Below are 26,916 nucleotides of genomic sequence, written 5' to 3'. Positions count from 1 at the left end.
TATAACATGTTCAATAAAATATTTTTAAAAACAAAGTGATAAGCACAGTTTTAAAATCTATGCAAAATAACAGAAAAAGTGCTTTTCACACTGATTTTATATGTCAATTTGGAGCACATCGCACACTAACACTAGACAGATATTTGTTACAGATTTCATTACGATTCACCCTGGGCACAATACAGACAGGAGTTCACCATCATCACCGTTCATGTACATCACAACTCATAAGAATTACCCTGCAGCTTACTCAAACAACATTAACTCCTCGTTGACATTCACTGGCTTTTTAAACTATCCTCTGTTCAGACTTGAGTTTGTGGCACGGGATGAATTTGAATTGGAAAGCGAGTGCTTTGATGTCATTGTGATTACGGGCATTTATGGACCAAACCTAATCTGTGGAGGCATATTTAGTCGATCAACACTTTATTATACTGCTATAGGAGACAGCGTGACATTCTCATTTGTAACGGATGAGTCTCAGGGCTATTTCGGAGTTTTATTGAACTTTACAGGTGAGTTTATTATAGTAATAGTAATAATAATAATAGTAATAGTAATCGCATAATACTTGGCACCGAAAGCTCATACCGCGATGGAGATAGCAATAGTTATTTTCATCTTGAAAGGAGCTCTCGGTGCCAAACATCGAGTAACTGATTAATAGGAAGAACAATAATAGTAGTAATGAACAGTTACAGTGGAAGTGCACTAAATGTTATCATCATCATGTATAGCCTGTCTTGACAAACTGGTGCTTTTGTGGAGTTGTCCCCCATCGAGCGGGACGAGCAAAACAACAGCTGGTCACAATACGCACTGTACCTGATGCATCAGCTGCACTGAAAGGGAGTTATTCTCTTCCGTCTATGTGGCTTGGCTGCAATGTTATGCCTGTCACTCCATTGGTGATCATAACGGATTTAGCGCAAAAAATTATGTAGAAAAAAATAAAACAAAAACGTTTAACCAGAGACCAGTTTCTGCAGAAAACTTTAGTAGACCTTGAGAACATAGGCAACAACAGCAACTAAACGTGTTATTTTTGTGCGCTCAGTCAGTTCCACTTGTATTTTTGTATAAGTCAATTTTATTTGTTCTTATTGATTTTATTTTTAAATTATTCTATTCTTAAGTTCTCCTAAAGTTTACCGAAGAGACTGGTTTCTGGTTAAACGTTTTTATCTTATTTCTTCCACATAAATTTTTGTGCTAAATCCGTTATGATTACCAATGAAGCAACTGACATAACATCGCAGCCAAGCTACATAGACAGAAGAGAATAACTTTCTTTCAGTGCAGCTGATGCATCAGGTGCATTGTGTATTGTGACTAGCTGTTGTTTTGCTCACCCTATTCGCCGGAGGACGACTCTGCAAAAACAAAAGTTTGTCAAGACAGGCAACATCATGCGCTGCCTCTCCTAGCCCCGTTTAGTCATCTACTCTAATACACCATTTCCTTCTATCTTTAACAATTTTAGGTCATTTTCAATATTCTTTTGCCATGTAAACTTGGGGCCCCAAAGATCTTCTTAGGAGCCAGTGGTAATCTTGCATCTTCGGCCTTTTCTGGTAGTCATAGAATGTAACTAGTGAATCTCAATCTTCTTTCTCTAATTACCTCACATCATGGTCTTTCCTTGGTCAGCTTGTATGCGTTTGTGTTATTTATTCTGACTAGGCTATGTGAAAGCTATCAATTGCATCAGCAGTAATTCTAGCCTAAGTTTCATTATTGCATTGGAACACACTTACTACATAGACATTGAAAACTTTTATCTTCAATTCTATAATTTTAACTATCTTAGCTTCCGGTATATGCTCAATATCGTTGAAGTCTATGCTTGCATCCCCTTTTCCTTGCTTTTGTCACTTCCAGAAAAGTTCTGTATCCAGAAAAGTTCATATATATTTGCACTTCATCTGCACTGATCTCCTTCATTCTTTATTGGATATTCTTCAGAATTCATTTTCTCTCTCTCCCTCCCACTCCTTCTCTTTTTCTCTCTCTCTCTCCCTCTCTCTCTCATCCCTCTCTCTCCCTCTCTCTCCTTCTCTCTCCCTCTCTCTCCTCTCTCTCTCTCTCTCTCTCCCTTTCTCATTCTTCTCTCTCCCTCTTTCTATCCCTCTCTCTCTTCCTCCCACTCCTTCTCTTTCCCTCTCTCTCCCTCTCTCTTTTCCTCCAACTCCTTCTCTTTCCCTCCCTCTCTCTCCCTCTCTCTCCCTTTCCCTCTCTCATCCCTATTCTCCCTCTCTCTCTCTTCCTCTCTTCCTCTATCTCTTCCTCTCTCTTTCAGAGAGGGAGAGAAAAAAGGAGGAAGAGAACCATATATGTCTCATATAAGCCAGGACAAACGCATTGCTTGCAAGTCCTACAAGTAGACTTAAAGAGGCACATCACTCATTGTTAATACATGTACGTTTTTTTCACTCACCATATTACATGTCTTCAGTTTCAACACTTTTTTAAAGCTGAAGAAGTTTTCAGTTGTGAATCAATTCTCATATATTATAACTCAATATTAAAGTTTGTACACAGGCTATTTTTCTATGTTGACCTAACATTCAATGTATGTGTGTTTGCAGCTATTTTTCCAATACACCTGGGCAATAACTCCAACAGAGCTATTCCATCCAAAAGCCTTATGTACCTTGCCACCCACCAGTATTATCCATTCCTATACAGCACGAACATCAACTCTTCTCTCACCTTGACTAGCATACCTTCAACTTCAACAATAACACTGGACTTTTTAGCCCGAGAAGGCTTTGAGATAGAGGCGAAGTGTTCGGATCGAGTAGTAGTAGCCGGAGTTAGTGGATACGAAAATAATGAATTAATAATATGTGGCAGAGAATTTGGACAAACAACACTTTTTTTCAGACCGATTGGAGAGATTCTGACTTTTACATTTATCACAGACCTTGGCTTATCTTTCACGGGATTCATTATAAAGTATACAGGTAAGTTTGTTATAACTTACACGGGTAAGTTTATTATAAGCTGCAAAGGTAAGTTTATTATAAAGTATACAGGTAAGTTTGTTATAACTTACACGGGTAAGTTTATTATAAGCTGCAAAGGTAAGTTTATTATAAAGTACACCAGGTAAGTTCATTATAAAGTACAAAGGCAAGTTATGGCGATCAAGAACGATCAGAGGAGACTAATCATAGATGTCTATTACTATAAATCCTTTGTAAAGCTGTACTTAGGTAGACTTTTTGCTGTTTTGCTCTTTTACACCTACTGCCATCAAACAATCTGTTGTTTCAAGGCACTGTTGATCAAATGACAGTAGCATTATCTGTCTGTTACATCATCATTTATGGTTGAAGACATCAACTATGATTAACCTGGAGGCTGTGAAATAATTTGTTTCTATTAAAATGAAGTGGAGTTTAATGTCAACAGATTTTTTTCTAGAGTCTGAGGAAGACGATGTAGGTTGAAGGGCATGCATAAGTACAAAGCATACTAGTTGCAGTTTTCTTTACCAAGACTAGAAATAATGGTAATAGGCTCTGATGCTTCTAAGCAAAATAAAAAATGCATTGTCATTAGCAAAATAATTCACACACATAGTAGAGCTTGTTATAAATACTTAAGACTATGTGAGTGTAAATTATGAATTCACGCACTGGGCATGTTCTCTAAAGTCATACACATTCGTAGGTCAAATTTTCAGCTATATTTGGAATAGTAAATAAAAATATGCCAAAACATTTTTCTACGACCAAACACGAGCGAAGCGATTGTTTGGGAGATTTATGATAAATGCATATGTTCACACAACGCCCAAAAAATTATCCAAACCCATTTCCAAACCCTTGTACCAAGATTTCTTCAACAAATTTAACCATTTTTGTGTAGAGTCGTTCAAGTCTAATAATGATACAAAACACATACAAACCTATTTAAATATCTTACCAAGTCTTTGAAAGGTTACAGCAAAATCCTAAAACTAACCCATCTGATCGGATGATACATAAATAAACAGATTAATTCGGCCTAAAATCAGAATAGAAACTTGAGAAGCCTTTTTTAATTAAATTTGAGACCAGCCAACAAAACGCCAATAAGGCCGTGCGACAGATAGCATAACTGCTAAGTCATCCAAATTTCACGAAAAAAGTGCACATTTCACCAGTCTATAGAATTGTTCAATTGCCGAAGGTTTTGTAGTCCTGAAGTACTGAAAAGTGATTGTTTCTTTTTTGGCGATTTTATTTTTCAAATTAATTATTTTATTTTATAAAAAACATTATTATAATATTTAATTATAAGAATAATCATGAGAATTTACAACATCGAAGTATATAATAATTGCATTGTCTAATTGCCGAAGGTTTCTTTAATTAACGTAGACCGTTTGAGGCGTAGACCGATTTACAGGTACAAAAATGTGGTACACAGTTGATCAGCCTATGTTTTTGTTTTTTTACCGAAGGTTTCATTAAATTATCTTGAACATTAGCCAGACTTCTTTACATCGTATGTACAAGCTAGGGCCGAACTACAATGCCCCCTTGCGACAAGAATATTTCTTTATTTCACTCCAGTTTGCAGAAAGCTTCCAGACGCGTTAATGCCAATGCTTGCTTTCTGTTACATATCGCTGTCAAAACCATTCTACATTCAACACAACCCACTTCAAACTTTAAACTGTGTATATTACATGGCAGCTTGCCATTTTACTTTTAATATTGCATTTCAGAGATATAATAAACACATTTCATTATTGCTGTTGTTAGTTAAATTACGTACAGTAGGCTAGGGCTACAGCTTGAATTAATATTTATTTTATTGTTGTAAAACATAGGTTTGAGATAGTAGTAGATTAGGTCTGATTTTATACAACCTTTTTGTTTTGCATAATCGAACTTTCGAATTTCATTTCAAAACAACTTGACAACTACCATGGACATACAACCTCCCAGAACACCACGTCGTCGCATTGGCCGTTCACGTGTCTCCCAATTATTTTGGAGGAGGAGAAATAAAAGGTCATCGCCGCAACCATCAACATAAAATGATAACCTTCAACAACACGCTACTTAAAATAATAACAACAACTCATCTGATCCTGAGTATTCTTTAGTAGATGTTGTAGGTGAAGCATACAAAATCTACTAAAGAATTGTACTTTTGTAGAATTCTTACCTTTTGTAACTACTTTTTAACAACCAGCAGTACTGATTCTTTTTTCTATTACCACTTTGATCGGGGGCTGTATGACAGGGGAATTTCTAGTGTTATTAATGTTTTTAGGCTTAAAAGTTAACCTACTCAAAATTTAGTAGATTTTATTGAAAAGTATAGATATCTTTCTAGAATTCTATAATTTGCAATTTCTTTTCTTTCCGAGGTGATCAGACTGCCAGGAAGTTTCAAGATTAAACTCGACAAACTCGGTTGTCAGTTAAAACACTTAGAAGAAAAATATGTGTAAAATAATGTCACTAGTTGTTATTGTTGTGATAGTTGATATCAGCTATTGTGTTCAAGTTGCAGCATTACGCGTCTCTTGCATTTTCTTCATCTTTATTCTGTTTGTCTTTTGGCAACTATAGACATCAGTTTTACACAATGTGTATGCTAAATAGATCTATGGTTAGTTACACAATGTATATGCTAAATAGGTTCATGGTTTGTTACACAATGTATATGCTAAATAGATCTATGGTTAGTTACACAATGTATATGCTAAATAGATCTATGGTTAGTTACACAATGTATTTGCTAAACCGATCTATGGTTAGTTACACAATGTATATGCTAAATAGAGCTATGGTTAGTTACACAATGTATATGCTAAATAGATTTATGGTTAGTTACACAATGTATTTGCTAAATAGATCTATGATTAGTTATACAATGTATATGCTAAATAGATCTATGGTTAGTTACACAATGTATATGCTAAATAGATCTATGATTAGTTACACAATGTATATGCTAAATAGATCTATGGTTAATTATACAATGTATATACATGAACACGCAGTGACCCCGGTATGTATAGAAATACATACATGTACAGTACATACTCCTGTAGAAACCCCGGGCGCAGAGACAGTGATGACTACTAGAGCTGCAAGGGCTGCAATGATTGCTGCTGTCAGCACTGCCAGTGTGCTACTAGTAATAGTAGGTGTACTTGCCATACCTGTGGCAGTCTACAGAAAAAGACTGAAAAAGTAAGTAGCAGGCGATTGGTTAGATCTGAATGACATCATCAAATGATAAAGAAGCTTTGTACATTTTGGCACTGAAAGTATAAGAAGAAGTCTTGCTGTTTCTTAGCCCACACCTCTTATCAAGTGCTGATATCTTGAGACTTATAAATACTGCAGAGTGAAGTATTTATCAAGTGAATCTAGTGCCTAATTGAGACATCTTTCTCATCAAACTGTCTGCTACAAAAACTGCTTATATAAACAGCGAAAGTCAGTTGCGCTGACTCCCCAGGCAGGCTGGCTAATATCGGTTGAACCCTTTGTCACTGCTACATTTTCACCAGCAACCAGAATGTTTGTAGCAAGTTGATTCACATCTGATTATCGCTGCTGTTGATGCAAGTGGCCATTTTGAAGTGATTGTTGTTATTTTTTTATAATTCATTCATCCATCCTTGAATTTGTCATCACCTCAGCTTACCTCTGAACCGTTGTTAGACCTTGCGATACATCCTAATTATCTACACTTTTTAGGATGACTGATACTGTCCTACACAACGATACACCTCAAATCTCGCAACAAAGCCAAGGTATGTCAGTCTTGATCTACATGTAAATTGACAGATAAGTAGGCACTATAAACTACAAGTTATAAATGTCACAGTTAAACAATTCACACGCTATGTATGTTTTTGCTAATAGATTATCGACTACATGTATCAACTGACATCTATAGTCTATATAGACTATGGACTATCAAACACGCAATGAACACAATATATTTTAGACTATATAGATAAATAGGTTATAAACTAGAAAATATATTCCATAGAAAATAGATTATAGACTAAGAACTATATACTCTATAGAAAGAGAACTAGCAGAATAAGAGCTAAGCACTACAATTATTAGATTATAGACTATGAACTACGCTCTATAAACAGAGAACTAGCAGAATAAGAGCTAAGCACTACAATTATTAGATTATAGACAATGAACTATGCTCTATAGACAGAGAACTAGCAGAATAAGAGTCAAGCACTACAAATATTAGATTATAGACTATGAACTATGCTCTATAGACAGAGAACTAGCAGAATAAAAAACTAAGCACTACAAATATTAGATTATAGACTATGAACTATGCTCTATAGACAGATAACTAGCGGAACAAGAGCTAAGCACTACAAATATTAGATTATAGACTATTGGTGAGCAAGTGTAGACTGTGGATTACAAGTAAAAATTGTCATTGGTTGAGTTACCTACTGCACTCTGGTTGTTTGACAAACAGGACCTCGCAGTAAAGTTGATCATCAAAAAGTGAGAGCGAGGAACCAAACAAGGCCACTGCCGCAAATTCATCCAGGTAAAGAATATAAAGCCACACTTATTGGAGAGTAGAATTATCATCTCGATGTAGAAAGATATAGCTACACTTATAGTAACAACTCTGGTTAGCAAGGGCTATGTCAAGGTCAGTAGCAGAGGTCGGGATTGCGTCAACGTCAGCAGAAGAGGTCTTCTAAAAGTATTTGCTTTTATTTGGCTCGCATATATTATAGAGACATCTCATTTTGTAAAATTTCTAATCACCGTATTTATTGCTTTTTTTACTATTTCTGACTACCACAAGTCCGATGTTTTATCACCGGCCTGTTTCCACAAACAGCAATTACTCAACCTAATTATTAACTATTTAGCTTGTGAGACACCAGCCTGGGCTATATGTTTACCTATATTCTATTGCACAAACCTTTTATCTATCAATATTCAGTTTTTAGCAGTTTCAAATTGTGTCTCAAAAGTTTATGGGACGCTGCCACCTTGACTAAACTTTATAAAATTTGGAATTCTACCAGTAATAATTAAGGAATTGATTCAGTTTTAAAACTAGAAATAACTCCTCAGCAATATCTGCATATTCACAAGAATTCTTGTAGGACCAAAGTATTCATACTCTCCTGTTATACACACAATGAGCACTTTTGAAATTTTGTAGAGGAGGATGATGCGGAGACACCTGGCTATGATTTTCCTGGTATGTAATAAAATATCTACTATAATTACACGGAGTACGTAGATATGTCTGTAAGCATGCTCTGTGGGAAGAATAGCTGCCTTTATTTCTCACTAGGTTGTACCAACTTGCCAACGTGCCAAGAATGCTTGTCTTTGCTTTTAAATCAAAAAATCGTTTTGTTGACATCAGCGTACCGCATTTTATTTAAAATAAAGTTGCAAAAGAAAGTGTTTGTAAACACTATCAGATACTATCAGACACTATCTTTTAGAGACATCCAGTGCTTCATGAAAGCTCTTAAAACATTAAATACAGCGTGGTGATAGGCGGCCTAATGATGAAATTAGCTCTACCTTATTGTCTTATTATTTATATAGTTCACTTGAAAGTTATGATTGGTTCATGCCATATGTGTTTTTTATAATTAGAAGTACAAGTAAATAAATGCTATCTGGCATGTTTCCTACCATTTCATCCCAAATAACAATGGTAACATCTGGTGCGTGTATAAGCAATGAGTAAACCATTTCTATTTCTGCTAATGGCTAACAAATAGTGACTATTTTAATCTGACAAAACGTATAATTTCCTTTATTTTACATCGAGTAAGGATTGATTCAATGTGTGATAATAAATATCCATATACATACTTTGTGTGCTTTTTATTTAAGGATAAAATTAAGCAAACAAATTAGCCCTGATATGTACTAGAATTGAGTTTACCTCAATTAATATTATGGTGTTTACAGTCTGTACTAAATGCCTCCACTAAATTGGGAAAATTTCACTTGGAAGAAAATATGTAAGCTTTGTTAGAAGCTAGCACATGTACATCGGGTAGAGTAGTTACCTGACCAGGATCTCATAGAACAAATATGTCGTTTGCGGGTTTATGTAAATTTAAAGCCATGCTTTCTCTTACAGTTGCTTACACTTTTATTGATCTGCTGTCATATACAGATATATATATATATATATATATATATATATATATATATATATATATATATATATATATATATATATATATATATATATATATATACAGTAGATGCAGTATGAACAGTCTCTTGCATGAAAGTGCTCAATATTAAAATAGAGCGATGTAAAATTGAGTAAAAATGAAAGTTAAAGTTAAGTTTAAAACAACTTTATTACTAATAGTTTCATATTGCCATGCAATAATCATCAGATAAAATTGTTAGCACTAAAACGACTTATATATAGATGGAAATAAAAGCGTAGGTCTTAAAATACCTAAATACACCACTGATACGTAGGATTAAAATTAAAATTAGCAAGCAACACGATTTAAAGCCTCAACAATGCAGAAGTTTAAAAGTTAAGTCTTAAAATTGCTTAAAAGGAATTTGCCAGTATGTCTACATGTTGAAACTAGTTCGCAGCGTTTGTTTAAGGTAGCAATGTTAGGATTGTATATAATATAAAATTTCTCATACAGACATAGGTTGCATCTGCCTGTGGTCTTGTTGTATGATGTAGCTCTTGAAGTTGAGAAGAAGTTGACCACCTTTTTGTTCGCCGATACAGTTATGCGTAGTCCATTCTTGTGGAAGATAGAGCAGAGTTTTTTCTTGATTTTCTCAGCTTCTCTTGGGGTCTTGTTGGTTATTCCTAGGCCGTCATCTCGATATAAACCGAAAGTGTTGCCTATCTCATCTTGGATCTGCTTGAGTATGTAGGCTCCAACCAGCTCACAGCATTCCGCCCCATCATAGCTTCCCATAGTAATGTCAAATAACTCATTGCAGGTTTTCTTTTGCCATGGTGTATTTTGGCTGAACAGCAATGACTTTTTGGCGTGCATAATAGTGTTTATCTCATCTTCTGATATATGCGTAACGGAGGATGCAAAATTTAGTGCGTCATTCATCAGTTGTTGTGTGATTGAAGGAATTTTAAGCAATTTTAAGACTTAACTTTTAAACTTCTGCATTGTTGAGGCTTTAAATCGTGTTGCTTGCTAATTTTAATTTTAATCCTACGTATCAGTGGTGTATTTAGGTATTTTAAGACCTACGCTTTTATTTCCATCTATATATAAGTCGTTTTAGTGCTAACAATTTTATCTGATGATTATTGCATGGCAATATGAAACTATTAGTAATAAAGTTGTTTTAAACTTAACTTTAACTTTCATTTTTACTCAATTTTATATATATATATATATATATATCTGCTGTCTGTACAGTGCGCGTTTTATAGATACATATCAGTTTGAGATAACAGAAGATATAACAGTTTGACAGCAGATGTTTCAATCTATAAACATTGTTAGAACTGAATTAGTAACTAAATATTGATCACTGCAAATATGAGTTTATGGTTTAAATGTTTAACTAGTCTTTTAGAAAGTTTCCTAAATTCTAAACCAGTTTAGGATTTCATTAAAAATTTACAAACTTAGCAAAAGTTTGGTTTTTTTTACCTTTTGAGTTACAGTTTGGTTATGTTTGAGTATCATTGCCAAATTTGAATGGTTTTTTCGAGTTATTCCTATGTTTATTGCTTATTGCATCTGCCTAATTTTGGACTGAGGAATTCTCAATTGTTTCAGAAATTTTGTTGTGTTATATCCATATAAATTACAAAATACTTATACATGTTCAATCAATCTGTACAGTGCGCTATGTAATGCAGGCAGTCTGATTACTCTGTCTATTACCCGATAGTAGACAAGGAGGCACTCTAATAATAATGATACAGTGCCTTAGTGGGTTCATTGAGTGCAGCAAAAGTATATATTATTGCTGAGTTAGCTAGTTAACGAGTTGGTGAGTTGATGAGTTGATGAGTTGGTGAGTTGATGAGTTGGTGAGTTGGTGAGTTGATGAGTTGATGAGTTGATGAGTTGGTGAGTTGATGAGTTGGAAAGTTCATATACTAAATTATTTAGTTGATTAAATCCACTTAGCATTTATAAAAGCATTAAATTGTTCATATTAGCTTATTCAGTATGAATATGCTGATCTGTTGAGAGCTCAACTGTATGATGTTCTCGATGTACTCAAATGTACTCAATGATGTACTCAAATGTACTCAACTCATTCAGTATGACTGCCTGCATCTGTAGAGACCTCAGCGTATTCAGTATGACTGCCTGCATCTGTAGAGATCTCAGCTGTAGATTTCTGTAATCTTTTTTATTCTGTTTCATTTAATTTAGAAGATGAGGTAACAGCTGAACCGTACAATGAAAGAGAGGCGGGTACTTCAAATGAGGAAATGTATGAAAATGATGGGTATGCAGACAGGTAAGGATATATTATGAGATATTCAGAATCGTCTGGGGAAACTACTGTACTAGGTTTAAAGAATAAGTCTATAGCTATTGGAGGCCTCAAATGACACCATTATAATTTAACAACTTGCTCTATGTAAGACTAGCCTAACTTTAAAGACTTACAAGCACTCTCAACTACGTATAACTTTAATGTTTTGTAGAATTGAAAGACAGGCATCACTATCTGAGATATATGACCCAATCACTGACTAACACAGAATTACTAAACCTAGAGAAGGAGTTCTGCTAGAAGTGTTATTATAAGAAGCGATTTATACCCTCCAATGCTGTGTTGTCGTGCATAGTATGGAAAGATACAGTACTACTTTGTAATAGTTGACAAGTAATTGCTGCTCAATCAGGTTGTTTGAATAACCAGTGTTCTAGGATTAGTAGGTCACTCTCTATTGCTGACCGCTGTAGTGACTTGGTACTGAAGTAAGTCCACCAGCTAGGTGCATTTCCTTTATGGCGTATAAATAGAGTTGAGCAAGAAAGCACAACTACTAATTATAACGCTTGTATTGATAACTCACCCTTGTTTATTCCTAGTTGTGAGTTTATAAATTTTCTAGTTTACTTCTGACTACTTTGAGCTTGTAATAATAATTGGTTCCTTAATATCCTCACAACCATCTTTATTGGTCAGTCCATCACCTGACAACCTTTGTGTTTTTTATTAGCACCTGCAATACCTGCTACTCTGAATGTATATTTATTTTTGTCATGATTTATTCATGCTGACCTCTGTGACATCTCAGCCTCTGCTCAAGGTTTACCATTTTGACACATAATCTTTAAGACCTTACACTGTTTTTATTGGAATTACACTCTCGTGTTTCTACATACAAACTTTATTAAATCGTGAGGCTGGCTCTATATACACACACCAGCTCTCTGATACTGAAACAGTTTTATTATAATATGCAAGCATGCTGTTCACAAATGCAGTAAATAGACTCAAGTCAAGTTGATTGAATCATCAACATTAGTTCTACAAGTTTGCTATAAAGTAAGAATTACTGTTATAACTAGTTCATCTATTTACTTATCAGCAGGGTGGGAGAGGAACCATATAATTTAAACTCATCCATAACTTTGTTCACAGAAAATGTATTACAAATTTTATTTTTGTTTGGCAACGAGCTGTAAAATAAAGACTACACTTTTGGTTAATTCCCCATTAAACCAATGCATTTTTGCACCAACTGACCAGTCTCATTGGTTGATTGTAGATTCTATTTTGGAAACCTTTTTTCACCAGTTAAATGTGAACCTGCAAATTATTTTGATTAACCATACTACTTACATTTCTAGTTGTTTTACAGCTCATTCCATATTCAACTTTTTACCAAGTACCAAGTTTACTCAGTTCAATGGCCCATAATAAGGCTTTCTTATATGTGTATTTTATTACTTGTGCTCGATGAATAGATGTGAAATCCATTCAGTGTTCATAAATATTGTAAAATGCAATAATGAGTTTCTAGATATTTGATAAAATTCAGTATGTATTACTGCTACTTACCTGATTATATTAACTCGTTTTATACAGTTTTGTAAACTAGAAATTCCACTGTCATACAGCCCACGACCAAAGTGATATTGGAAAAAGAAAGGGCACTACCAGTTGAGAAATGCAATATTAGCAGTCAAATGGCACTGCAGTCCAATAGGATAACTGCAATGGTAGCTGCGATGTTAGCTGTAATGTGCTGGGTGTTATAATGTACAACAAACAACAATAATGAAGGAAAATATTATATGTTTATATCTTCCCCTGCAGGAGGAGAAATGCAATATTAGAAATAAAATGGCAAGTTGCTGTGTAATATACACAGGCTGGAGGAGGGGCTGTATATCATTGATCATAGCAATCAATATCAAGAAGTTGTGATATTTATCTAGATTTCTGTATTTATATTCAAAAGATTATGCTGAATTCAAAGATCTAAACATATTTTAGCTGGTTGTCATAGAAATAGATGCATATCTATAAGAATATGTCGGCCTATTACTTAATTTTGCAGATATTAAAAACGGCTTGGCAGTACAGCGATATTAGGCACAGCCGCAGTATCATCAACAAAATCTTTAGAAAAATAATAACAGTAACAAATTGCACACCATTGATCACTATACACTTTGATGTTGCAAATTCGAATGATTATTCTTATAACTAAATCTTATAATAATCTTTTAAAATCGAACAATTACTCTTACAATTAAATATTGTAATATATGTTGTAAAAGAATCATTAGAAAAATATCATCATCATTTCCTTTACTTTCACTGCTTTGGACATCAGTTGGAATACCAAAGTACTAATTATAAGTGTCCAAAATGTCAGAGTCCGGTAGAATCGGCAAAATAGAAACGATTAATTTTAGTACTTCTATGTTAATTACAGAAACCTTCGGCAATTGGACAATGCCATATAGTCTGGTGATATGTGCACGTTTTCTCGTGAAATGCGCACAACTTAATGGTTCTACTTCCTGTTGCACGGCCTTATCGGCGTTTCCTTGGCTAGTCTTAATTTTGATTAAAAAAAGCTTGTCAAATTTTTATTGCGATTTTAGGCCAAATAAATCTGTCTATTTATGTATAATCCGATCAGATGGGTTAGTTTTAGGATATTGCTTCAATTTTTCCAATACCTGGTAACATATTTAAATCTGTTTATATGTGTTTTGTATAATAATTATACTTAAATGACTCTACACAAAAATGGTTAAATTTTTTGATGAGATTTCGGTACAAGGGTGTGATAATTGCTGTTGACGCATAATTTTTTTCAGGAGTTGTGTGCACATATGCATTTATCATAAAGCTACTAACAATTGCTTCGCTCGTGTTTGGTCGTGGGAAAAGAATTATATGAAGCCCTTTCATATGAAGCAGAAACCGGCACAGAGTGTCAGACTTAAGCGAAGAGACTGTACGCAGTTATGATGAGACAACTACGCAGCATAGTGAATTGCCCCTAGAATGATAAAATCAAGAACACTAAAATTCTAAGGTGAGCTGGCCTGTCATGCATGACAGATATCCTAATAGAAAAAAGTCTGAGATGGCTAGAACATGTGTGCAGGATTGGTCATGTCTACAAGATGGACCATACGTACAGGAAGGGTCATTTGTCCAGGATGGGTCATGTGTACAAGAATGGTCATGTGTGCAGGATAGGTCATGTGTGTGAGATGGGTAATGGGTCATGGGATGGGTCATGTGTGCAGGATAAGTGATGTACACTGAATGGGTCATGCATACACAATGGGACATGGCTGCAGTCTGGGTCCTGTGTACAAGATGAGTCATGTGTGCAAGATGGGTTATGTGTGCAGGATGGGTCATGTGTGCAGGATGGGATATGTGTGCATGATAAGTGATGTGCGCAGGATGGGTCATGCGTACATGATAGGTAATGTGTGCAGGATGGGATATGCGTACAGAATGGGAAATGTCTATTTCCAGGACTATTTGGCTATTTTTAGGATAAGCCAGGTTAGTGATAAACACAAATGCTTGAACATTTTTCTTTTTACTTGTAGGTAGCTCTGATAGTGGATAATGAAAATGCCTTACACACAGCTCAGTCATGCATGTTGTATCATGTACTTTTGTGATTTTAGAGTTCCAGAGGCATATCATTATTTATTGTAACGTTATAAGAAGTTTCTATTTTAAGATTTAGCTTCCTACCTCGACCATTAGACATACACAAACGGGAGGACCCGTTTATGTATGTCTAATGGTATGTCATAAACGAGAAGACTCACTTACTTTGCTCAGGGTTTTGGTTTTATTAATTGTGTTGAACTTTTATTAATACTGGTATATGATTTTATTAATCCTGGTATATGATTTTATTAATACTGGTATATGATTTTATTAATACTGGTATATGATTTTATTAATACTGGTATATGAATTTATTAATACTGGTATATGATTTTATTAATCCTGGTATATGATTTTATTAATACTGGTATATGAATTTATTAATACTGGTATATGATTTTATTAATACTGGTATATGATTTTATTAATACTGGTATATGATTTTATTAATACTGGTATATGATTTTATTAATACTGGTATATGAATTTATTAATACTGGTATATGATTTTATTAATCCTGGTATATGATTTTATTAATACTGGTATATGAATTTATTAATACTGGTATATGATTTTATTAATCCTGGCATATGATTTTATTAATACTGATACGTATATGATTTTAATAATATTGGTATATGATTTTATTAATACTGGTATATAATTTTATTAATACTGGTATATGATTTTATTAATCCCACGACCAAACAAGAGTGAAACAATTGATTGGGAGAATTATGATAAATGCACATGTGCACACAACTCCCGAAAAATTATCCATTAACGACCGTCACCAAACCCGTGCAACGAAATCCTATCAACAAATTTAACTATTTTTCAGTAAAGTCGTTTAAGTATAATAATGATACAAAACGCATATAAACCTATTTAAATATGTTACCAAGCCTTTGAAAGGTTACCACAAATTCCTAAAACTAACCCATCTGATCGGATTATACATAAATAGACAGAATTATTAGGACGAAAATCGTCACAAAACGCTTGAAAAGCTTGGTTTAATAAAAGTTAAGACCGGAAATTGAAACGCCGAAGAACAGAGAATAGAACGATAAAGTCTTGCGCATTTCACGAAAAAAACGTGCACTTTTCACCAGTCTATAGCACTGTTCCCAAGGTTTCAGCAATTAACATAGAAGTACAGAAATCGTTTCATTATTGTCGATTTCAAATTTTTCATTTTCAATTTCATTTGCTAACACATTTGAGTACTTTCGTGTTCTAACTGATGTCCAACGAAGTCTAAGTAAAGGAAATGACGATGATGTTTTTTAACAGTTCTTATGAGATTATTACAATAATTAATTATAAGTTTGGATGACTACAGAACAATGAATACGTAGTACAGATTTTCTAAAAATCTAACACAGTGTAAGTAGCCTAAATGGAGAGACGATGATATTTTTTCTAATGGTTCTAATGAGATTATTACAATAATTAATTATAAGTTTGGATGACTACAGAACAATGGCTACGTAGTACAGATTTTCTAAAAATCTATATCAGTGCATTTTACTTCTAATATTGGCCGATATTGCATTTCTGTTTTTGCAGGAGGAGAGATGTAAACATATAATCTTTTCCTTTCATTATTGCTATTTGTTGTATATAATAACACTCACACCCAGTACATTACAGCTACCACTGCAGTTATCCTATTTGACTGCTAATATTGCATTTCTCAACCATCAGTGCCCTTTCTTTTTTCCAATATCACTTTGGTCGTGGGCTGTATGACAGTGGATTTTCTAGTATTAATACTGGAATATAATTTTATTAATACTGGTATATGATTTTATTAAAACTGGTATATGATTTTATTAATACTGGTATATGATTTTATTAATACTGGTATATGATTTTATTATTACTGGTATATGATTTTATTAATACTGGTATATGATTTTATTAATACTGGTATATGATTTTATTAATACTGGTATATGATTTTATTAATACCGGTATATGATTTTATTAATACTGGGATATGATTTTATTAATACTGGTATCTGATTTTAGTTTATTGCTATTTAGTCACTATATCTAACGTTCGTTTTTTCTATTCTCTTTTATATTTTTTTTTTTGCCCTTACGCCTTGTGCCAGACGCATCAGGAACATATTGTCTAACCATACTGGATTGCGTTGAAAGTAAGTAAGGCGAGTAAAGGCTGGTCAGCCGAGGTGGGGGCTCAGCGGCAGACGTGTGTGATTGTCAACTGCAAATGTAGACGGGTATGAACGGATGCATGAATCTAGACACATGAATCTAGAATATTTACTAGATTTTACACGCATCTAGCCGTAAAACACATTGCAGATTTCCATTGTTCTCCCCAACATCGACATGTATATGTACATGCATACTTCGAGCAGGACAACAATTTCAGTAGACTGCATATTTGGAGTTGTTTTACAGTATGAAAGACAACTCTCAATAAACCTTATGTTACGCGTGAATCTGTTCCTGTAGGCGGGTAATGCAGCTAGTGACATAAAAAAAGTTAAACATTGAAGACCTTCCCTTTATTGTGGACCATTTACATAATGTAGTGCCATATGCATCAGGAACATAGTGTTTAACCATAATAGATTGCGTTGTCTTTTTCGTTGAATTATGCTTGTGAAACTTGAAATATAAAACTATTATCAGCATTATGATAATGCTGATAATATCTATCTGATAATATCTCTATCTATCGTGGCACCAAAAACCATCGGTATACGAAAATGACACCGAGTGAGAACGAAGGTTTTCCCGCTCTTTAATTAACTCAAAAATCCTTCAATGGTGGCAAGGTAATTGCAGAGGTTTTAAACGCCGTAAGGAACACTTTGGTTAGTGACTTACTGAGTCACCCGGGGGTAAAAGAGGTACGTGTTCTTTATAAAGTATTTACTACTTGTCGTAATGTGTGATTATACGGTTGCTCATATCCGTGTCCCAGATGAAACATAAAACTTAGTTTATATTTTCTATCTAGCAATTTTTTATTGCAAATTTCAGTGCATTATCGCCTAGAGAAACAATAATCACTTTTAACTAAATACATAGTAGTAAGCCAAGAAGGCGATCAACTGCTTTACATTTGTACGGTTTACATTGTGAAATAAGACAATAAAATGGTAAATAATTATAAACCGGCCCTCATTTGGCCAAAAAATTAGCTTTAGTAAGGTAGGCTAGACTCTCTTAGGGAATATACAGTTTATATTTCAAAAAAGGCACTTCGCAAAGTATTATTAGATATAGTTATTTTGTGCTCAGTCTTGTTTTGATTTTATCTCCGTGTAGTCGATTTTTGGCAAACATTTCAGTCGTTTTAGCAGTAGCACATTTTTATTTTTACAAAGGGATATCTCCATATTTTATTTTTAAATGTGCATTGTACATCTTTACAATGTTGCAATTGTGCTGTGGTTGTGCCAAAGTTGATTTAATGTTTGATTTGGTAATGAGTTTTCATGAAAATGTGGTGTGATTGTGCATGTATGAATTGTGTAACGCAAAAGCTCTCACTATATGTACATCTACCGCTTTTATTTTATGTGTTGCACTTTTTTTAATGTTGCAATTGTGGTTGTGATTTGAAAAATATATTTCAAGTCAGAGAACAGTTCTTACCAAGCACATCAAGATACCGGTGAGAAATAATAACATGCTTACATAGCTTCTAGTTAACATGTGGTCCATTGTCTACTGATATGATTTCTAACAGAGACATATATAAGTCAGGTATGATTAGTCATTTTAAGGTAAGCACATCTACTTTATTATCAAAGATCTCACTAGCATTGAATGATTTACTTGCATAGATATTTCTGTGGAGCGGGATCATAGACAACCGTTCCTTTACACCATAGTGGTAGACTCTGAGTCTACGTGGTGGGATAAACATGCAAAATGAATTCCTTAATAAAATCAGTAAGTTGTATTACCAGATGTTACTCAAACCATAAATCCTGTGAACCTGTTTGTAGAATATCCCTTTGATTACGGAGTCTGCTCTCTAGCAGTGGTTGTACCTAATTCTGTGTGAGCACTTGCATGTAACTATAACTATTGTGTACCAACATTTCTCTACAGATTACATTGTATTCTGTGTGTAATATTGACTTGAGATAAATTATACATTTGGTTCAGTAAGTACGACTAGCTGTTGTTGCCCATGTGCTAGTTTAACAATACCCTGTTATAACATTTTTTATCAAAGCAGAGCTCCATGCTTTGCTTTTTAAATTGGAGACTGGAGTTGTTCTCTCACAAGTTCATCACTATGTATGGCCAAGCCAATGGAACAGGCAACGATGAGAGAATTTTGCAATAATAGCAGAAGTGAGCCAATTAAAATGCATGACAAATTGATGATTTCAGCTGTCTTTAGACCTAATGACTTTGTTCACTGAATCAGTTTGAATAACTTGATTTCTATTTATTGTCAAAATTACACAAAAAAATTATTATATTGGTTGGTTTTAACAAATGCCTGACTAAAAACACCCTCTTTTGTTCTTAGCAAATTTGAATGGGCAGAATGAGAGTTGTTTGCTCATGTCTTAGGCAGCTCTTTCCATGAGTAGGTAACTCTTTCGTAGCATAATGTTTAATTCAAAATCTAGTAACACACCCCAAGACGGATAAAGTATTGTGGATCCTTTTTGCCTCGTAAAAGTTTGTCAGTAGTACTAGACAGGATGATATATTAAATATGGCTGCCAGTGTAAGCGAGTTTGTCTTTTATTCATGTTTTGGCCAGTATGGAGCATTTGGGTTGCTGGCGCTTACATATATCTATTGCCAAAATGGCTTTTTCACATCCCACTGAGAGCTTTCTTAGTTTTTGTCCTCTAAACTGGTAATTTTGCTCTACTAGCATCTAATTCATGGCTGTATAACAACATATTCTATTGATATTATGTATATAATTGTCACACTGCAATGCTGTCTGTTAGTTATTAGCAATGACAAATATTTATAAAAATATTATAATGATACTATTATAGATAACTATTACTCATAAATTACACCAAAATACATACTAAAAGTTAACTGAGCACTTTTTAAAATTACATCTATTTGTAACATAATCACCATGATACTTTGTTTTTTTAGGAATGACTTTGATTTTACGCGAGAAAAAAAGCAGTTCTGGAGACAAAATAATTCATGATGCAAGCTGTGACATAAATATGTCATTCTTCTGAAAAACAGGTGTATGATATACAATGTACATATGATATACAATGTACATATACATATGATATACAATATACATAGATGTATGATATACAAAATACATAGAAGTATAATGTACAATATACATAGACATATGATATACAATGTAAACAGACGTTTGATATACAATGCACATAGCTGTATGATATACAATATACATAGGCATTGCGGTAATATGGTTAGTGGGATGCAATTTGACCAATTATGGCCTAAACATTTTAGATTACCAATTACATATAGCGTAGACATTATACATGTAAATAACTAATTTTATCTGGCATACATTAGTTACACATGATGTAACTAATTTTATTTGGCATGGACACAGACGATGAAAATCACTTGAAGTTAATTCATAGATTGACACATAGAAGGGAAAAGATATTGAGAGAGCATGAGTTCAAGGCAAGGTTCATTCAGACAGAGCTGTATTTCTTCTAGTAACATTCTAAACCAGAATATCTAAACAGAATAATCAAAAGTTCCTGTCATTAATATGAGTAGCGCAACTGCTCATATTGCTCTGTTCAGAGTTGTGTCCCTACAGATATTAATATGTGTTTTACAGGTCCCATGTTGACTCACGGGACAGAGTCTGAGATGATGGCTTATACATTATTGAGAGTTTCCCTAATCTTTCATAATGAGCTACCTGCATCTCTCACTACTCCAGCTATTGTCAGTATTCATCTGGTCTCTATTTGTTTGGACCCCTTAACTGACTGAAATAACATTTCAGATGAATGTATACCTCTATTGATACATCTATAAATTGTGATGAACCCAAGTATACACAGTGAGAAAACAGCTAGTGAGGAAGTAGAGGGAAGCTTGCATTTGCTAATAATATACACTGAACACTGTCTTCTTGTCTACACATTAGACTTGATCATGTTCATTCACCTGTTCATATGGTGTTAGTTCAGCAAGTAGAATAAATGGTAGGTTTAAAGTCAGTTTTTATACATTTAATAAAGATTCTCCCATGACCGCCAAAGTCTCAGGAGCAGCATGAGATTCCCAAACAAGTTTAGTCTGCAGTATAGATGGACATCTACCTGAGCTAAGTGAGGGTCTGATCACTGTTTCAGTAGTTATCTACTCATGACAACAGAATGACACAGAGTAGGGGAAAAATCTAATTATTAAAATAATTATATTATTGCTTTATGTATATTGTTTTTATATTGAATATGTGATATATTGCCATAACAGTTCTCCTTTAGAAGTTTGTTTCAGACTTGAATAGTAAGGTTAAGATTGAAGAGTGTTTTTTCTGTTGTAAATACTAATTGCTACAAGAAAAAGTTTCATCCAAATTTTCTTCATTCATGATTGTATTTCTCCATAAAATTATTGATGCATCCTGATGATTTGGTGTCATGTTTCTGCTGAGTATCTGCTGGGTGAGGCTATTAAACATCATATGCAGCATGAACTAGATTAAAGGTCCATTTTATTATACCAAACTTCATAACATTAAGTGCAATGATTGTAACCTAGTCCAAACAAACCTACCTTATCATAACGATATACTTTAGTCATAACAATCCTATCTTAGTCATGACAATCCTACCTTAGTCAAAACAATCTTACTTTAGTCAAAACCATTCTACTTTAGTCATACAAATCTTACCTTAGTTATCACAATCCTATCTTAGTCATAACAATCATATTTTAGTCATAACAATCTTACCTTGGTCATAACAATCCCACCTTAGTCATAGCAATACTACTTTAGTCATAACAATCCTACCTTAGTCATAACAATCCTACCTGAGCCATAACAATCTTACCTTAGTCGTAACAATCCTATTTTAGTTATAACAATCCTAACATAGTCATAACAATCCTACTTTAGTCATAACAATCCCACATTAGTCATAACAATCTTACCTTAGTCATAACAATCTTACCTTAGTCATAACAATCTTACCTTAGTCATAACAATCCTATCTGAGTCATAACAATCTTACTTTAGTCATAAAAATCTTCTCTTAGTTATCACAATCCTATCTTAGTCATAACAATCATATTTTAGTCATAACAATCCTACCTTAGTCATAACAAGCCTACCTTAGTCATAACAATTCTATCTTAGTTATAACAATCCTAACATGGTCATAACAATCCTACTTTAGTCATGACAACCCCACATTAGTCATAACAAACTTACCTTAGCCATAACAATCTTACCTTGGTCATAACAATCCTACCTTAGTCATAACAATCATACCTTAGTCATAACAATCCTGTCTTAGTCATAACAATCCTACCTTAGTCATAACAATCCGACCTTAGTCATTATAATCCTACCTTAATAATAACAATCCTACCTTAGTCGTAACAATCTTATATTACTCGTAACAATTTGTCTCATAGTCCTCCCAGACAAAAATATACATGTTTTGTCAATGAAATTAAATAATTCAGCCAACTGTGTTTGTACCTTTTGTCTGGAAAAAATTACTTGCCATTTTTCCTGAATGCTTTCCATTATCATTGTATTCAATTTTATTTTTTTGGATCATCTAATTTTCAATGCCTAACTTCCTTATTATCTGAAAGAGGCTTCAGAGTTAGTTTAAGACAAAAGTAGTGTTATCAGTCTTCTAATGATAGTCATGGTACATTTAATATGTACCATGACTATCATTATCCCGTACCATGTACTTAATATGTACCATGTACCATGATGCATATTAAAGTACATGGTACATACGCATTCTTTAAATACATGTAATTACTGTTCTTTATAATTATTAGGAGGATTCAAGGCACACCATACTCAACTATTTCATACATGTACTCATATACATGTACTATGGTCTGGCTGTTGTGGATCTTCAGTATCACAAGTATATCTAGTAGAAGAAGTACCTTACCAAGATCCATATAGTAAGTTTCAAATGACCCTTTTTACTCTAGCTGTAGATGATGTAAACTGAAGTAGCCTCAGTTAGTTCTTACTTTTACTAGCTTTATATAGTACTAAGTACAGTAGCTTTAGAAAGTACTCAGTACAGTAACTTTAGATAGTACTAATTACAGTAGCTTTAGATAGTACTTAGTACAGTAGCTTTAGATGGTACTAAGTACAGTAGCTTTAGATAGTCCTAAGTACAGTAGCTTTAGATAGTACTAAGTACCGTAGCTTTAGATAGTACTCAGTACAGTAGCTTTAGATAATACTCAGTACAGTAGCTTTAGATAGTACTAAGTACAGTAGCTGTATATAGTACTAAGTACCATAGCTTTAAATAGTACTCAGTACAGTAGCTTTAAATAGTATTCAGTACAGGAGCTTTAGATAGTACCCAGTACAGTAGCTTTAAATAGTACTCAGTACAATATCTTTAGATTGTACTCAGTACAATGTCTTTAGATAGTAATCAGTACAGTAGCTTTAGATAGTACTCAGTACAGTAACTTTAGATAGTACTCAGTACAGCAACTTTAGATAGTACTAAGTACAGTAGTTTTAGGTAGTACTCAGTACAGCAGCTTTAGATAGTACTCAGTGCAGTAGCTTTATATAGTACTAAGTACAGTACCTCTATATAGTTCTAAGTAAAGTAGCTTTAGATAGTACTCAGAACAGTAACTAATGCACTTCACATTCTTTTTTAGGGACAAGTCATCATCATGACACTCTGCTCCATTCACTTCCTCTTCGTCATCTGTGATTGTCCAATCGTGTTTGCTTACTGGATTCCCTCTTATGCACTCACCCGTTTTGCTATGTTTGTCAACTTATACGTTGAATCCGGCAGAAGTAGGTGAAGCAAGAAAGCTCTTAAAAGTGCATGCTGTCTCTGAGATCAAGGATGGCCCAATTGGTCTAAAAAACCTAAACAACGACCAAAAAAGCTTATCATGTTGAGATATGTAAATTTATTTGTTTTCGTATAATCAGCTTTCTGCTGGTCTTCACTCCTAGCTACTGTTGCTATTTGGAGGAGATTACGATAGGTTTTAATCTTGAGCATTGTTTATTTGCAATGCAATCTGCTGTCTGTGTGTTTTTACAATATTATACTCACCTGAATCAGCTGACAGGAAGTCTATTTATTCAAATGAATAATAAATTACAATGACTAGTCATCTATGAAACTCATTTCAAATCTTTTAATTATACAAGTCATTAAAAAAAGTTGGCATGTATTAAGAGAGCGCTTGGGATACTAAGGGCAAGGTTACATACCGTAAAACCTCAGTTACAACTCCATGCTGCTGTATTTTTCAATCTTTTTCTTATAGTGGTGTTTTAGTAGAATTGACTTTCAAATAGATGGGGTGCTATATTTTTTGACTAGCCCGTCAGAATCGTGGAAAAATAAATTTAATCTTTTTCCGGGTAAAGCGATGTTAATGTCACCTATGGTTTGCACTCTCCTTCAGGTGACATTAATATTGTTGCCGTCAGCATTTCTATTTAGCCGTTTTTATATATGTCGAAGCACTAGACCGAGTTGAACAAGGAAGTACTTTGATTAAAACATATATTTAGCTGGGTTCAGTTATTCATTATTACAATGGTGTAGCTTTCAAAGTGTTTGGAAAAACTGTAAAGCTTTTGACTTTAGAAACAGGCTTCAGCCCGCCATAAAAACCGCTGCTATTACATCATACAGTGTTTCTAAAGAGTATTATCATTGTTCATCACATCGCTTCAAACTCTACAGGTCAGATTGTTAACCACATTATCGACAAATCTGAAGACAATAGATCAGATTTAGACCATCGTGATTTCAAGTTAGAGTGTAGTTCTGATGATTATGATGATTGAATTTTGCAGGTACACCGCCGCAACAAAAGAATTAGTTTTCATGGAATGCTATAACAACCGAGACATTCCTAGTAGGATTTTGCAGACACTTTTCTACTGATCACTTTTTATTATGGGTTTGTACAGATCAAGGAATGTCAAAGTGGCAGCCAAATAGAGGTGGTATTCAATTAAAGGGTAGCATTGTATTGTTCAAGCCTTTTTGCTACTGTATAGTGGTTTTCTATTAGAAGTGGTTTCCAAATAAAGGTGGCATTCAAATAAAAGTTTTACGATATGTATGAATGTGTATATTTAGTGGACTTGGATATTAACTTCTTCCCATTTAAATCTCTCAAGATGTAACCAATACAATTTGTATACAAACTTTGATACTATTTTTGGGCTATTATTCAGTATTTAACTCTCTAGAAAAGTATTTTATTTTCATATTTCTTACTAATAATCAATTTCAACGAGCTAGCACTTTTTCTCCTTCACTTTCTCCCATGAATCGTAGCATTTGGAGTTTACTATTAAAACTAAATATGGCAACTGTACATTCTATATATGTGTAATATATATAAAATTGTATGCATATACAATCGTCTCTCAACAACCATATAAAAACAATGTCTTCCAAAGAGTTTACTTCCCTTCATCATATGTAATAAATAATCCTACATCATTTACAGACTATTTACATACATACTGATACACTGGTGTTAAGTCTGTTGTTCACTAACTGATAACAGCTATAGATAATAAAGATCAACTGCTCTTGTCTCTACTCATAGCTAAAACCTTGTCTCTTTATTTCATGGTAGAAAGATTCAACAGTTCTGGTCTTTATTCATAGCTAATACCCTGTCTCTCAATTTCATGGTAGAGAGATTCAACAGTTCTGGTCTATATTCATAGTTAATACCCTGTCTCCCTATTTCATGGTAAAGAGATTCAACAGTTCTAGTCTTTATTCATGGTTAATACCCTGTCTCTCTATTTTATGGCAAAGAGATTCAACATTTGTGGTCTATATTCTTAACTAATACCCTGTCTCTTTATTTTACAGTAGAGAGATTCAACAGCTCTGGTCTGCATTCATACTTAATACCCCGTCTCTCTATTTCATTTTGGAGAGATTCAATAGTTCTGGTCATTATTCATAAATAATAAATACCCTGTCTCTTTATTTAGCATTGAAGAGATTCAACTTGATGGCACAGAGATGATGGCACAGAGCTTACACAATGATTGATTTGATCAGATACCACTTTAGTTCCTGCTGCTATAGTTATGACTGCCCCTCTATGTAGAGTATTTTCCTTTAAAGCCAGCCAAACTCCATTGTAAACAATACAAAAGAGGTCATGGGTGACTGACTTGATTACTCGCTTGCCAGGAGTATTCTGCCAAATATTTAGTTGTTTTATTTTGGTTAGCTGGCAAATTATCATAGATTGACTTTTAAATTCATAGGCTAGCATTACAGTTGCTCTTTTGAGTTGAGAGTTTAAACGTTGATGCCACTCGATAAAGCCTGGTTCCCATATCGGTTGCGAGACCCCGCGGTAATCTTGCGCAAGAAACCAAAAGTGACGCTAGGCTCAGCAGCTTCTGTTCACATAAAGCTGCATCGCTAATGATGGTATAAAAAATGTTCGCTCACCATGTCGCTTCAAAAATTATTGACCTTTACATGTACATGTACAGTGCATTTCGGAAAGGTTTCACCTGCGGTCCTTCGCGAAAGTTGT

General features: G+C 34.0%; 1 protein-coding gene across 2 annotated transcripts; it reads left to right on the top strand.

Annotated features, from left to right (window-relative positions):
* Positions 1-204: 204 nt before the first annotated feature.
* LOC137387775 (uncharacterized) lies at positions 205-12,392 on the top strand. 2 transcript variants are annotated; one of them, XM_068074289.1, is made up of 8 exons: positions 205-518; positions 2,592-2,969; positions 6,065-6,206; positions 6,720-6,775; positions 7,480-7,554; positions 8,188-8,226; positions 11,399-11,483; positions 11,674-12,392. In XM_068074289.1, the coding sequence occupies exons 1-8, from the start codon at positions 212-214 to the stop codon at positions 11,723-11,725; spliced, it is 1,134 nt and encodes a 377-aa protein (XP_067930390.1). In that variant the 5' UTR covers positions 205-211; the 3' UTR covers positions 11,726-12,392. The 2 variants fall into 2 exon arrangements, with proteins under 2 accessions (XP_067930390.1, XP_067930389.1); XM_068074288.1 differs by having other exon boundaries at positions 11,396-11,483.
* The last annotated feature ends 14,524 nt before the right edge of the window (positions 12,393-26,916 follow it).

The sequence above is a fragment of the Watersipora subatra genome, chromosome 2 (assembly GCF_963576615.1).
Source record: "Watersipora subatra chromosome 2, tzWatSuba1.1, whole genome shotgun sequence".
Lineage (NCBI taxonomy): Eukaryota > Metazoa > Bryozoa > Gymnolaemata > Cheilostomatida > Watersiporidae > Watersipora > Watersipora subatra.
This window is presented reverse-complemented; position numbering and strand designations above follow the sequence as displayed.

Bases quoted from the DNA above. Each gene is read 5' to 3' on its own strand.
- LOC137387775 (XM_068074288.1), top strand. From the start codon at position 212: ATGTACATCACAACTCATAAGAATTACCCTGCAGCTTACTCAAACAAC. The intron at 6,207-6,719 runs GTAAGTAGCAGG...TACACTTTTTAG, and splicing joins TACAGAAAAAGACTGAAAAA to GATGACTGATACTGTCCTAC. The intron at 11,484-11,673 runs GTAAGGATATAT...AATGTTTTGTAG, and splicing joins AATGATGGGTATGCAGACAG to AATTGAAAGACAGGCATCAC.